This window comes from Dendrobates tinctorius, unplaced genomic scaffold, assembly GCF_039654945.1.
Source record: "Dendrobates tinctorius isolate UK_male_01 unplaced genomic scaffold, ASM3965494v1 ptg000046l, whole genome shotgun sequence".
Classification (NCBI taxonomy): domain Eukaryota; kingdom Metazoa; phylum Chordata; class Amphibia; order Anura; family Dendrobatidae; genus Dendrobates; species Dendrobates tinctorius.
Window position 1 is genome coordinate 27,330,542 of NW_027361714.1, and position 14,895 is coordinate 27,345,436.

Below are 14,895 nucleotides of genomic sequence, written 5' to 3' on the forward strand. Positions count from 1 at the left end.
ATAAATCCAGGTGTGTTAAAGAAAATACAGCCCTCTGGGCAAAACAGGAAAACAAAACAAAATGGTGGCAGAACAAATGCACTCTTTCTGTGAGCGGGATCCCTCCCGCTTACGGCTGGCAGAACACACACTGTTTGGTTGCCTGCAATGCTCCTTCCTCTGGCTGATCACAATAAACACTGAAAAGTTCTTTCCTTCAGCCATTTAAGCCCAAATCATGTGACTCCTCAACCATGTGACTGATCACATGACTTCGACCTCTCCCAGGTCCTGTCAGCACCCAGTGGTGCTAGCTCTATATGGGGGGATATGCGGGGACACTCCCCACCCGCTCTATGAATGTCCCCCTAAAAACCAGCCCATAACATAACTTAACCCTAGCAACACTTACTATGCTGGAGAAAATGCAACTCTGGATTTTATAACACTGACGCCATTAGGCCTAGTGAAAAATATCTCCCCTCTATTACATCACCAGTGACTCTGTCACAGGAGTCATGAGAATTAGAGATGAGCGACTTTGCCTTTTTTAGGGTTGAGTCGGGTTTCATGAAACCCGACTTTCTCAAAAGTCGAGTCAAACGAAATCGGCCGACTATAGGGAAAAGTCGGGAAAAGTCGGGAAACATGAAACCCAATGCAAGTCAATGAGGAGAAAAGTCAGCAGTGAGTGGAGGACTGTAAACACACCTGGCATGAATTTTAATCTCTCTCTGTCTTCTCTCTCTCCCTCTCCCTCTCTCTCTCTCCCCCACTCCCACTCCAGCTACGCTACGCTCCGCTTCTCTCTTTGGCTGAAAAAAGTCACGTGCAAGCATTCGGCGAAACCTGACTTTGGCGCTTGGGTCGCCGACTGCATGGCCAACTTCACACTGTGGTCGGGTTTCGTTTCATGAAACCCGACTTGGGCGAAAGTCGGCGACTTTTGAATCTGACCGACCTGTTTCGCTCAACTCTAATGAGAATCATTGTTTTTTCTTTTATATAAGTAACTTTATGCAAGAAAACGCTTTAATGTTTAATCTAAAATTCTCTGATGCAAAAATAAAACATTTCTTTTGATGTTCCTATATAACATAATTGTAAGTAACTTTAGCCATGACTATTGAATACTAGTATGAGGGCCCCAAGTAATTCATTTCTCCTCATTAGCAAGTCTGCATTAAAGTAGAGTCAGCTGCCACTCCATACAATTAGGAAAAGGGAGACTGCCGAGTGGGGGTCCTGTGTCTAGATTTCCTTTTTTGAGGACTCCCCGTAATCTAACATTTCTGTGAGATAGATGATGATGATATAAATGTTGTTACATGTTAAATGTTAAAGAGTTTGGAATAATAATAAATTCCACAATTGAGTGTGTTAAAAAATGCTCCAGCACTGAGTTTTCTTTTTAATGTGCTATTGCTTTGTACTGTGTATTGGCTGTGTCTGACCATACAGAGCTGCTCCAGTTCATGGCCAGCACATACCACATCTACTGGCTGCGGTGGGGAGGAGGGTAAGCATAAGTGACTCATGATAAGTGAGTATACAGACAAAACATCATTTTGTGTGAAGGAGCACATTTCTCTGCCTGTTTGATTTATCACAGCAGTAAGTGATTCTGCCACATCTCCAGCTGTCTGAGTTTGTCATGAAATCAAGTCAATGAAGTAGAAGCTCCAGCATTTGCTGATCTTATACGTCACTGACTTGATTTATTAGGAGCGCACAGGACTGGTGATGTGGCAGAAACACTCACTCCTGTGATAAATTAAACAGACAGAGAAATGTGCTTCCTCGCTCCAACAAACAGCTGTGAACCCCTGCTGTTTTGTCCGTATTCTCACTTGTCATAAGTCACTTATGCTTCCAACCCACCCCCAGGGAGGAGCTGTGGTATGTGTCAACCAGGAACTGGAGGAACTCTACATGCTTCGACACAGCCATTACACATTACAGAATGGGCACATTTATAAGATTATCTCGGCACAGGAACATTTTTTTTAACATATCCAGTTGTGGAACTTATTATTATTCCAAGATCTATTAATTAAATGTACTTTGCTTGTGGGACTACTCCTTTAAATTTCAGTTTGAGCTTATATGTCTGCTATTAGGACAGTGTTTGTAACAGTGTCCTGTATTTCTACTTAGTTATCATTAAAAAGAAGAGGAAGCAAAGATGCCCAGAAATCGGAGAAAAAAACTCTTCAGACACCCACTGAGGTATGTTGAATGTCTTAGTTATAAAGATAAGGAGCTACTTTCATAATATTGTCTTCAAATTAGTAAACATCACACTTACATGGGGACTCTTTTTGTAGTAGTTGATATTTTGTAGATAAACATCAGTAGAGATGACATTTTGGAGCAATTGACCATGCTAACTAAAGTCCACATTATTTGAAATTTACATTAAATACTTCAGGTAGAATCTTTTAGATGTGGACCAGTTTTGGAAAATATGAGTGATCCTGCAAAATTCTGTTTGTTAATTTAGGCCTATTGGTCAGGTGAATAGTGTGTAATCATAGCCCTGATCAAAGGTGTACACAGCCGCTGAGCGTAACGTACGCCCATACACTGTGTTTATAGGGAAAAGTTTTCCGAAAGACCACCTTTTTTTGCCAGCTGAACAACCCTGAGGTTGACCATTTTTTTTTTGACACTGACATTTTTTTTCCCCTCATTTAAAGAGCTTTCATAAACATCCTTTCTATCTATTAGTAAGACTAAGTTCAAGCAAACATTAAACAAACATCCAATTTTCATCTGTATTGTCATCCATACGTTAAAGAATGGCAATATATCCATAAACATTGGACGCTCTCTGATTGATCCATGTAGGATTCAATTATTTTTGCACACCCATAGACTTAAATAGGTGAGCCTCATCTGAAATATGGGAAAGGATAGTACGTACATGCTGTGATTTTTATCAGGCGGACATTCAATCCATGTGGAAAAACTGCCATCTGAAAAGCTCTATTTAATAATATTGGTCTGAGTGCTGTCTATTTTTTCATGGACATCACAAAACTGAGAGGTTGTGAGTTCTCCTCCAATGGAAGTTTTCAAGAAGAGGCTGGACAGACATCTGTCTGAGAAGATTTAGTGAATCCTGCATTGAGCCAGACCAGATGACCCAGGAGATCCCTTCCAACTCTGCCATTCTATGATTCTATGACTGAAAACACTGTTTTGTGAACGCAGCCTAAGTGTGTTCAGAGGGTTTTGGCTAGCTTGTGTCATAATGATCTAGAAAATGGAATGTTGCTGGGTTCCAAATATCAGTGGAGAAGTTACATGCACGTCATTACCCACTAAAGTCAGTGGTAGTTATTGTAATTATTAGGCATTTACTGCTATATGATTATAACTACTTGCAAGTTAATTTCTTTACAAATCAATAGCTTCAAAATGTTTTTCTTTACAGCTATGTCTATTATCAAAAATATAATTTCTTTTTCCTGTGTTGGGAAATGGTTGTGTGCAAAAACTGTCTAGTAAATGCAAAGAATGTAAATATGCACATGTATCTTTTGCTTAAAAATTGAGATCATATCATGCCAAGTTTTACATAAATACCTGTTCATTCCAATTCATAATATATAATAGCCCGTACAGGTTAGATACATTATAAAATTTCATATATAACTTAAAATGTTGACCAGAGGAAGACAAAAACCTTGAGGCAGATGCTAATTTCACAATATTATTGGAAAAATTCACGACTGTAAGAGGTCACAAGCTCAAAAAGGCTACATTGGATGGACTTGGCAGAAACCACACCGTCTGACAGATTCCAGAGGTACCCCAACCTTCACCCTTAAATCACTCTATAGCAGGGATGTCAAATTCAAATACACAGAGGGCCAAACTTGAAAGCTTGGACAAGGACGCGGGCTAACCTTGATATTTATTAAAAAAATGTCTACAATTGAGGAAGTTTTTCCTTATCATTAAATATAACAATGAACTTTTTCATGTGGCAAGAAACTTAAATGGGTTGCCCCACGAACAAATTACATTTTAATTAATTGATCTTAGAGTTAAATATTGGAATAATATGTTATGTAAAAGCAGTAAAAAGCATATGGCCAATTGGCCTAATTTAAATATGTAATAACACAGGAAAAAAAACTTGAATAATACAGATATAAAGATGCAAACAAAAGTGTCACCCAAACACAGTAAGATACTCCAACAGTGAATTCCTCAACAGTACCTTCCACACACATGGTATGATGACCCTACTGTACTCCCCTCCCTCAATCCCTTTACAAAGAATGGTGACCCCATCACAGTATGATTCTCCAACTGTATTCCACACACAGCCCTCCATACAGTATAATGGCCACAAAAAGTGCTCCATACAGCATCGTGAGACCCACATAGTCCTCCATATAGTATAACAGAGCCCTGCATTGCCTTCCATGAAGTATAATGGCCCCACATAGTGCTCCATACAGTATGATGCACACCCAAAGTGATTCATAGAGTGTAATAGTCCCATATAGTGCTTCATACAGTATAATAGGCACCAAATAGTGCTCCACACAGTATAATAGGCACCACATAGTGCTCCATACAGTATAGTAACCAGAAAAAGTGCTATACAGCATTGTGGGCTCCACATAGTCCTCCAAATAGTATATTGGGGCCCTGCATTGCCTTCCATGAAGTATAATGGCCCCACATGGTGCTCCATACAGTATGGTGTACACAAAAAGTGATCCATACAGTGTAATGGCTCCATATAGTGTGTCATACAGTATAATAGGCACCACATAGTGCTCCACACAGTATAATGGGCACCACACAGTGCTCAACACAGTATAATTACCTCCCGTAGTGCTCCATGCAGTATAATGGGCTCACATAGTGCTCCATAGAATATAATGGTCCTACATAGTGCTCCATACAGTATAATGGCCACAAAGAGTCCTTCATACAGTATAATAGCCCCACATAGTGCTCCATACAATATAATGGCCACAAAAAGTGCTCCATACAGTATAATGGCCTCACATAGTGCTCCATACAGTAAAATGGCCTCATGTAGTGCTCTACACAGTATATTGGTCCTGCATTATGCTCTAAAAAGTATAATGGGCCCCACATACTGCTCCATACAGTTTAATGGCCTCACATAGTGCTTCACTCAGTATAATGGGCTCACAAAGTGCTCCATACAGTATAATGGCCTCACATAGTGCTCCATACAGTATAATGGCCACAAAAACTGATCCATACAGTATAATAGGCACCACATGGTGCTCCTTACAGTATAAAGGGCACCACATAGTGCTCCATACAGTATAATGACCTCACATAATGCTCCATTCAGTATAATGGCCTCACAAAGTGCTCCATACAGTATAATGGCCCCACATAGTGCTCCATAGTGATCCATACAGTAAAATGGCCTCACATAGTGCTCCATACAATATAATGGCCTCACATAGTGCTCCACACAGTATAATGGCACCACATAGTGCTCCATACAGTATAATAGCCACAACAAGTGCGCCACAGAATAATAACCCCACATAGTGCTCCATACAGTATAATGACCTCACATAATGCTCCATTCAGTATAATGGCCTCACAAAGTGCTCCATACAGTATAATGGCCCCACATAGTGCTCCATAGTGATCCATACAGTAAAATGGCCTCACATAGTGCTCCATACAATATAATGGCCTCACATAGTGCTCCACACAGTATAATGGCACCACATAGTGCTCCATACAGTATAATAGCCACAACAAGTGCGCCACAGAATAATAACCCCACATAGTGCTCCATACAGTATAATGGCAACAAAAAGTGATCCATACTGTTTAATAGGCACCACATAGTGCTACTTACAGTATAATGGGCACCACATAGTGCTCCTTATAGTATAATAGCCACAAAAACTCCTCCATACAGTATAGTACCACTACAGTGTAATGGGCCCCACATAGTACTCCATACAGTGTAATTCTCCCCACATATTGCTCCACATAGTATAGTGGACCCCACATAGTGCTTCATACTGTATAATAGTCACCACATAGAGTTTTATTGACACCACAAATTTTGTTGTATAGACAAGCTAAGTTAGATAATAGGTCTGATGTGGATGCCTTTTCTGCTAGTCCTCAATTTCAAAGGCTGTTGTTATTCCTAAAAAAACAAAACAAAAACAAGTGGACCTCTAAAATATAATTTTTATTATAAAATTTTAAAAAACCTTGCAGGTTAGGCAAGTGAAATGCACGGCAAACAATGCCAAGTGTGGAAAAATCAAAAAGGGGAATGTTTTTTTTTTTATAAGGGTATAAGGGTCTACCACAAAGAGATCAAATAAATTCACAATATGTATGGGTTAGTATGCCCTAAAATTCCCTCAAGGATGCTCTACCTATCAATGGAGGTCGGATCCCTTAGTTTCTGCAGTGTGGCGCCCCCACTCATCGGCAGCCATCCCTAAATGCCCTAAGATACGCTTAACCTAACGTGTAGTAGAAATAATCAAATAACACCACAGTTATGTGTAAGAATAGCAAAGATAATTTATGATACAATACAATATCACAAATATAGGTAATATGGCCAAAGACCACAGGGTTAAAAATGTGTGTATTGTGGCCACTAGCCTATTATTGGGGTTAGGAGCAGAGGGTGTAGACACCATATAGTAAACGTGTCCACGGGAAAACAAAGGGATCAGGCACTCTAAAGGAACCACAACCTAAAGATTTACTAGGGATGCAGTCATATGTATGAGTCAGCATTTGATTATGCATAGATGTGGCCTATTGAAAGGAATATCAGATCCCAGTTCCTGCTGCATTATTCTACCAGAGATAGAAACAAAAGACAACACAGAAATACATGTTGAGGATATAATTGCAGACACCCAATACATGCAGATGACCCAAATATATGAGGTTCCAAGATGGAAAAGACAGAGAAAATTGTTCTAGAGGGCAATCAAACACATAACATCACCGGTATTGGCAAAAAAAAGTCCTCTAAATAAAGGTATAGAGGTAAGTAATAATATACTCATCTGTGATGCATATTAGGTATAACAAAGTTCTTTTAAAGCCAGAACCATCAGGTTTCACCACTGTTTGTGGCCATAGGACAGAGCCAGCGATCCCCTGATGAACCCCAGTGCTTCTGGAGGGGAAACGCGTTGGGACATTGAAAGTGTGACTTAACTGAAGTGTGACTTACCTGCTGGGTCTGGCTTTATAAGAACTTTGTTATGCCTATGCTCCATCACTCCTCCATGACTGGCCACGCTCCCCCTTCCACCATCACATTTTTTAGGCTGAGTGGAGTCACTTCTTTCCCCTCCCCCAGCCTAATAAACTCATCATTCACTCTGAAAATACAGCTCATATCCATCTTGCCATACTGGAAACAAGTGCGTAGATATAACCCTTAAAATTAATTCATATTTATTAGCGAATATTAAAGAGACACCTAGACAAAACTGTTAGTGCACAACAATAATACAAAAAAACAACACGGAACGTCTGGGATAACAGACTAAACTATCAAGTGTCTGAGAAAATCAAAGCACGGTAGTCTTATGAGTCATATTAGTTCATAAATCCAATAAATTGACACTTAATATGTCTCCTCTTTTTGCATGTATCATTATCTATTAGGAATATAACAGTCAATTGATCACAATGTCAAAAAGGACAGGTGTACTTATTTAAGTTATGAAACGATATGAAATCCCAGGTCATACCACATGTGGCCCATGAAGCTCTGAGATATATTCTATATTCTCCCTGCCTGGCAGTGGAGGTTGGCACCCTAGATAACACAGTTTTGGCACCCCTGCTCCATGGCGGCTCTCCCTCACTTTCCCTATATGTCCCTGATTACACAAATGAACCTAAACTAGACAGTCATCTACTTTCTTTTTGGGAGAGTTTTTCCAAACAGGAAAAAACATGATGTCATATAAAGCATAAATCACTAATCATTCTGATTCTTGTCAATGCGACATTTCTTGTATTCCTCTGCCTTAATGCGTTTCTCCTGTAGTGCTTCATCAGGGGAATAGAATTTTTGTTTTTAAGAGGTACAGATGCCGAGAGATGATCATATGCCCATTGTGGTATACATCTTGCTCAAAACAAGACAGGCTGTGCCAGGTCAGCTAGGTGTCCCTAAAGGGAGGGGGGAGGAGTTGTAAGAAGCCAAGTGAATAGTAGAGAAACAGATGCGGGTTATAGCTGTGTTATAGGAGAGCTGGATTCATACCTACACTGCTCAGTACTTGTATATAATTTCCTAAATGCCTCTGCTTCTTCTGTCTGTGTGCTACCAAAGGGAAAGAAAGAGGAATCTATCACTGTATGTTGTGATTTCTATAGGAGGCATCATAGCAACAAGTCCTCACCAACTAGCTCAGACACAACTGAATATTAGAGATAGAGCTTACAGGGGAAAACTGGTAAAATTGCAGGATACAGGCCCTATTATGGCCAGAAATATTGTTATTCCTCGTGTAATCAATGGCATCTTGTTTTGAAAAGGTTCTTGAAATTGATTTAACCTGTATCAGTATCCCTGTAATAGTACAATGCTGTAAATGTTTAGGAAAGAATTTACATGTATTGTAATTTAAAAAAAATGGGAAAAGCAGATAACAAATGCAATTATATAAAACATTTCCTCAGAAGGAGAATCATTACAAGAACAAATATGAAACAAATGAAAACCTCTGAAACACAGACTACACCCGACATGCATTATGCCAACAGTTTTCCTTTGGGTGGGTGGTGGAAGGATAGCTCGCAAAGTGAGCAGTGCATTTGAGGTCACATCTCTCAGAAAGAGAGGTAAAATAACAAAACCCCTGTATGTTATCTGTAAATTATAGATCTTAGTCCTGATAATGTGTCCCCATGAGAAAACTTACTGGCCTGTTTCCTAATAAGTCATTATTATAGAGAAAGTGTGTGGATTAAAGTCTGTTTTTAAGCAAGTTCACACATGATTGCCAATTTGCACAGTATTGCCAATTTGTAAGCCAGGGAAATGTCATAATCATGGTCATGTTTGGCATTGGATATTGCATGCAACACTAATTACTTTGTTAGTTCTCCTTTAACCCTTTCCCAACATCTGATGTGCTGCTTCCTTTCAAGCAGACTCAGAAGCTGAGCCTACTTTACTGCCAGCAGACGATGTCTGTGTTAATCAGCCATCACCTACCTGTGGGGAATGTGAACGTGCCGCCGATACACTTCTTGTTCCTCCACTGGCCTCCACTTGTTTCTCTGAAAGAGGACCTCATTAGAGGGTGATGATAGAAAATGGGTGTATGACACCAGTAGCAACCCATAGCTTCTGTCACCACCATAAAACTAATCGTCAGCATGAGTCTGCGCCAGTGTCACTCACACTGCTTCTATCACTGCACCCTTATGACATTCTGTTTTATACAAATAAGCTGTTGGTTGGCTTTGACAGAAGAAGTGTGCTGGCACTGCAGTGACCTCTCCCTCTATCAGTGAGATTGATTCTGCATATCATCATTGCAGGAAACTGTTGTAAGTGACCACAGCGCTGTCCTCTGATGATGTCCTGTTCCTGGCAGGATTATAGAAGGGAGAAGTGACCGCAGGGCTATCTTCCTGAGACTCTCCTCAAACGAAACATCACGAGAACTAAAGTAAAGAAAAGCACATATAGGGATTAGCTTAATAGGGAGAATATTAGGGAACTCTATTAAAAAGCAAATTACAAAAGTGGTCAAGCGTTAAAAAGGTACCTTCATATCAGAATAACTTCAGCACACATGCAACAACTTAAATCTACAGCTTAAACAATCTCCCATGTAAATTGATATATTCTAGATATCTATTTTGTGTGGACGTTTTCTGTTAAGTGGGTTCACCTTTGAGCACCATCTTTATTTTCTAAATGCAGCTCTATACTATAGCACAAGCTATAGTAACGGACTAGAGCAAAACAAGCAATTATTGACTTATTGTTGACTTACCTCCAAATTTATGAGTCTTGTTCACTATTGTAATAACTTTTTCTTCTTTGTACAAGGAGGACAGTGAAGATTTGAAGTGTCAATTACAATTTGTGAAAGAAGAAGCAATGCTGATGAGAAAGAAAATGGCTAAGATTGACAAAGACAAAGACAGGCTTGAACATGAACTTCAGAAATACAGGTCCTTCTATGGTGACCTTGATAGTCCATTACCAAAAGGAGAGGCTAGTGGGCCACCTACAACAAGAGAAGCTGAACTGAAACTCCGACTTCGTCTGGTTGAAGAGGAAGCTAACATACTTGGACGAAAGATAGTAGAGTTAGAAGTAGAAAATAGAGGCTTAAAAGCTGAACTTGATGACTTAAGAGGTGATGATTACTCTGGAGCTTCAAACTCAGTCCCAAGGGAGCAAAGCGAATCTGTCTCAGAGTTGAGACAACACTTACAGTTGGTGGAAGATGAAGCAGAACTGTTGCGACGGAACCTTACTGACTTAGAAGAACAGAACAAACGTATAACTGCAGAAATGAACAAGTATAAATTTAAAGCTGGAACACATGATAGTTCTCGACATAGTGACAATGTCAAGACTGAAGCATTGCAAGAAGAGCTGAAAACTGCCCGTTTGCAGATCAATGAGTTAAGTGGGAAAGTTATGCAGCTCCAATATGAGAACAGAGTTCTTATGTCTAACATGCAACGCTATGACCTGGCCTCTCACTTAGGAATCCGAGGAAGTCCCAGAGATAGTGATGCTGAGAGTGATGCCGGTAAAAAAGAAAGTGATGATGATTCTCGACCTCCCCATAGAAAGCGAGAAGGACCTATTGGGGGTGAGAGTGACTCTGAAGAGGTACGCAATATTCGCTGCCTTACTCCTACTAGGTCATTCTATCCTTCCACTAGTGTCTGGCAAAAGAACTTTGCAGAAAGACAACAAATGAAAGATATTCGATCTGAAGCTGAACGTTTGGGGAAGACTATTGACCGTCTTATATCGGACACCAGCACCATCATCACTGAAGCTAGGATTTATGTAGCCAATGGTGATCTGTTTGGACTCATGGATGAAGAGGATGAAGGAAGCAGGATAAGGGAACATGAGCTGCTCTACCGTATTAATGCACAGATGAAGGCATTTAGAAAAGAGCTTCAGACCTTTATCGATCGTCTTGAGGTTCCAAAGTCATCTGAAGACCGAAGCGCTGACGATCCTCTTTCAGTCAGTCAGGTATGTTTTAATGATCAAATATTACATTTATTTCATAGTGTTTATCTAGTAATGCTATAGTCTTGTATATGTAGTAGTATATATATTAGACAACACATTTATTAAGATAGAGCTTAAATTCATTTACTAATAAGTAAACACAAGTTTGTCTAGAAATGTTGACTCTAGAATTCAGCACAATAATGAAGAACAGAATAAAGAGATGGTCACAAATCGTGAAATCTTGGTTTCCAGGAGCAGTGGTTTTTTTTTGAAAAAGACAAACCACTCTTTACTCATCATCCCTGAATCAAGCGTTGAGTCTCTGCTACTGCTCCTGATGTTCGGTTTTGGATGCGGTACTTATGTCACATCGACACCTCAGCAGTAGTGATGCGCGAGTGTACTCGTTGCTCGGGTTTTCCCGAGCACGCTCGAGTGACCTCCGAGTATTTTGGCACGCTCGGAGATTTAGTTTTTTCGAAGTAGCTGCATGATTTACGGCTAATAAACAGCCTGAATACAAGTGGGGATTCCCTAACAAACAGGCATTCCTCACATGTATTCAGCCTGTCCAGCAGCCGCACACCATGTAGCTGCGTTGACACAAACTAAATCTCCGAGCACATCCAAATACTCGGAGGACACCCAAGCATGCTCGAGAAAACCCGAGCAACGAGTATACTCGCTCATCACTACTCAGCAGTCAATCAATGAGCTCAATGGCTGGACCCATGTAGAGTACTAAATGCTCCGCATAGAGCCTCTGAGCTCACTGATTGGCTGCCACGCTGTCAAAGTGATGTGAGCACCGCAGCCTATACTGGACACCTGGAGAAGCGGCAGATATTCAGTACTGGACCCAGGGATGTTGCATAAAGCGCAGTTTGTTTTTATATCAAACTGCAACTGGGGACAAATATTTTCTGAAAGGGGACAGCCCCTTTAACTTCCTAGGCTTTGCGTAATCACATAACATAAATAGTGTTAAATCTGTGCAAGAAAAAAATGTGCTAGTAAAGCCAAAATCTAAAAATTCCACTCCAAAACCTACCTAAGGTTATAAGAGATTTTGTAATTTAGAGGGATTCCTAAAGATTAGCTGTAAAATTGTCACCTTTTGACTATGCTTTATATACACTGCTCAGAAAAATAAAGGGATGACTAAAATACCACATCCTAGATATCACTGAATGAAATATTCCAGTTGCAAATCTATATATTCATTACTTAATGGAATGTGATAAGCTGCTGAATAACAGGCTCTGTGCTGGTGCCTGTTTAAAAGAGCTAAAACTGATAAGAAAAGAAATACACCACGCTATACTGGGAAATGAAAAAATAATATAACTGAGTACTCACTTGCTGGTGTGAAAAAATCACGTTGTGGTGGATGTATAGCACACCAGCAACTGAGTACTCAGTTATATTATTTTTTCATTTCCCAGTATAGCGCGGTGTATTTCTTATCAGCTTTAGCTCTTTTAAACAGGCACCAGCACAGAGCCTGTTATTCACCAGCTGCATCTGGGAATAGTGGACCTTCCTTCTCTGTCCAAGTGGACTGGCGCCAGTGTGTTAATCTTAAACTAACTTATTGGAATGTGTTTATAACCTTAAAACATAAAAATGATCAATGCAAATCGAAATTAATATCCCATGGAGGTCTGGATTTGAAATAATATTCAATAGCAAAGTGGAAAATCAAATTACAGGCTGATCCAACTTCAGTGGAAATTCCTCAAGACAAATAAATGATGCTCAGTAGTGTTTGTGGCCTCCATGTGACTTTATGACCTCTCTACAACACCTGGGCATGATCATGATGAGGCTACGGATGTTCCTTTAGGGATCTCATCCCAGATCTGGATTAAAGCATCAGGCAGCTCCTGGACAGTCTGCGGTGCATTGTGGCATTAGTGGATGAAATGAGACATGATCTCATTCCGGTACCTAATGACAGTCAGGGTATCTCTGGTTACCATAATGAGGACTGTGCAGCCCTCCAAATATATGCCTCCCCACACCATTACTGACCTACTGCCAAACCAGTCATGCTGGAGGATGTTGCAGGCAGCAGAACATTCTCCACGCCGTCTCTTGTCTGTCACATGTGCTCAGCGTGACCCTGCTCTCATCCATGAATAGCTCAGGGTGCCAATGTCGAATCTGTCAATCTTAGTGTTCTCTGAGAAATACCAATCGCCCTGCATGGTATTGGGCTGTAAGCACAACACCTGCTTATGGACTGATAGTTTCAGCAGACACATGGGTGTTAGTGGCTTGTTAGAGGTCATTTTGCAGGGCTCTGGCAGTGCTCCTCCTGTTTCTCCTTGCACAAAGGAGATGGCAGGTGTCCTGCTGCTGGGTTGTTGCCCTCCTACGGCCCGCTCCACGTTTCCTGGTGTACTGGCTTGTCTCCTGGTAGCGCCTCCAGCCTCTGGAGACTACGCTGACAGACACAGCAAACCTTCTTGCCACAGCTTGCATTGATGTGTCATCCTGGATGAGCTGCACTACCTGAGCAACTTCTGTGGGTTGTAGACACCGACTCATGTTACTGTACCTCTAGGTGTGAGCGACTTTACATTACTGAGCATCATTTCCTTGTCTTGAGGCATTTCCACTGAAGTTGGACTAGCCTGTAATTTTATTTTCCACTTTGATGTTGAGTATCATTAAAAACCCAAACACTATGTAATGACTGTAGATTTGCAAGTGGAATATTTATTTCAGTGATACCTACGATGTGGCATTTTAGTGTTCCATTTATTTGTTTGAGCAGTGTAAATAAATAAATATATATATAAATATATATATATATATATGTATACTGTATATATATATGGCTCCTCCTTATTGTATATATAAGTAGAAACCACTACTCGTTGTCACACACACTGTCTGGTGTATGCACAATGTAACAGACGTAAGAGCCTTCTTTGTATGTTGGGAATGATGAGAAGAAAGTCTAATAGCGCAGACTATTGTGCTGCCAGGGTTTCTTTCTAATCACCAAGATTCTTAAAACGGTTTTCTCCTGATGTATTTTCAGGAATACACCACTCCCCAAATTCCTGGATTAAAATTAAAAATCCCTCCTTTCTGTTTTATCAGTTAAAGAAATTGACAATAACCCTTTAAGGGTTCTTACAGTAGCCCACAAGATGAGACCTCACTAATAATCTTTAAATAGATGTAATATATCATATATATTCTGTAGCTATTCTTTTGATTAGCTGCTTGGCTTTAATAAAATACTTACCTCCTTCTAGCCATCCACTATATTTCTTACACTAAATTTCTGTTCCTTAAAGGAGCTTTCTCAATTAAAGAGGATATTCTGGCATGTAGTTGCTAGCAGAGGAACTACCTGCCTGTTGTACCCGGTGCCGGTCATTGTTCGCTCCTGCCAGAGATTCAGCTGCTCATTGTTTACAGAGAAGCAGTTTCTCTTCCTGTTGACAGGGCGGGACTACTTGCATCATGCTGATTGACAGCTGGATTCCCCCAATTAAGCAGGGGAGGGCCAGCTATCAATCAGCATGATGCAAGTAGTCCCACCCTGTCAAAAGGAAGACAAACTGCCTCTCTATTGATGTGATGTCAGTAGAAGTCTGAGACCGCTCTGTGGCAGTGGAGAATGATGCCGGGCCCAACAGGCAGGTAGGTAG

The 14,895-nt window shown here is 40.4% G+C and overlaps 1 protein-coding gene across 1 annotated transcript in view; it reads left to right on the plus strand.

Moving 5' to 3' along the window:
* MTCL3 (MTCL family member 3) overlaps window positions 1–14,895 on the plus strand; it is a 97,100-nt gene that overhangs the window by 36,170 nt on the left and 46,035 nt on the right. The window contains exons 4-5 of the mRNA XM_073575777.1: window positions 2,137–2,208; window positions 10,067–11,242. Of these exons, the coding sequence (XP_073431878.1) occupies window positions 2,137–2,208; window positions 10,067–11,242 (1,248 nt within the window). The remainder of the gene's footprint in view (window positions 1–2,136; window positions 2,209–10,066; window positions 11,243–14,895) is intronic.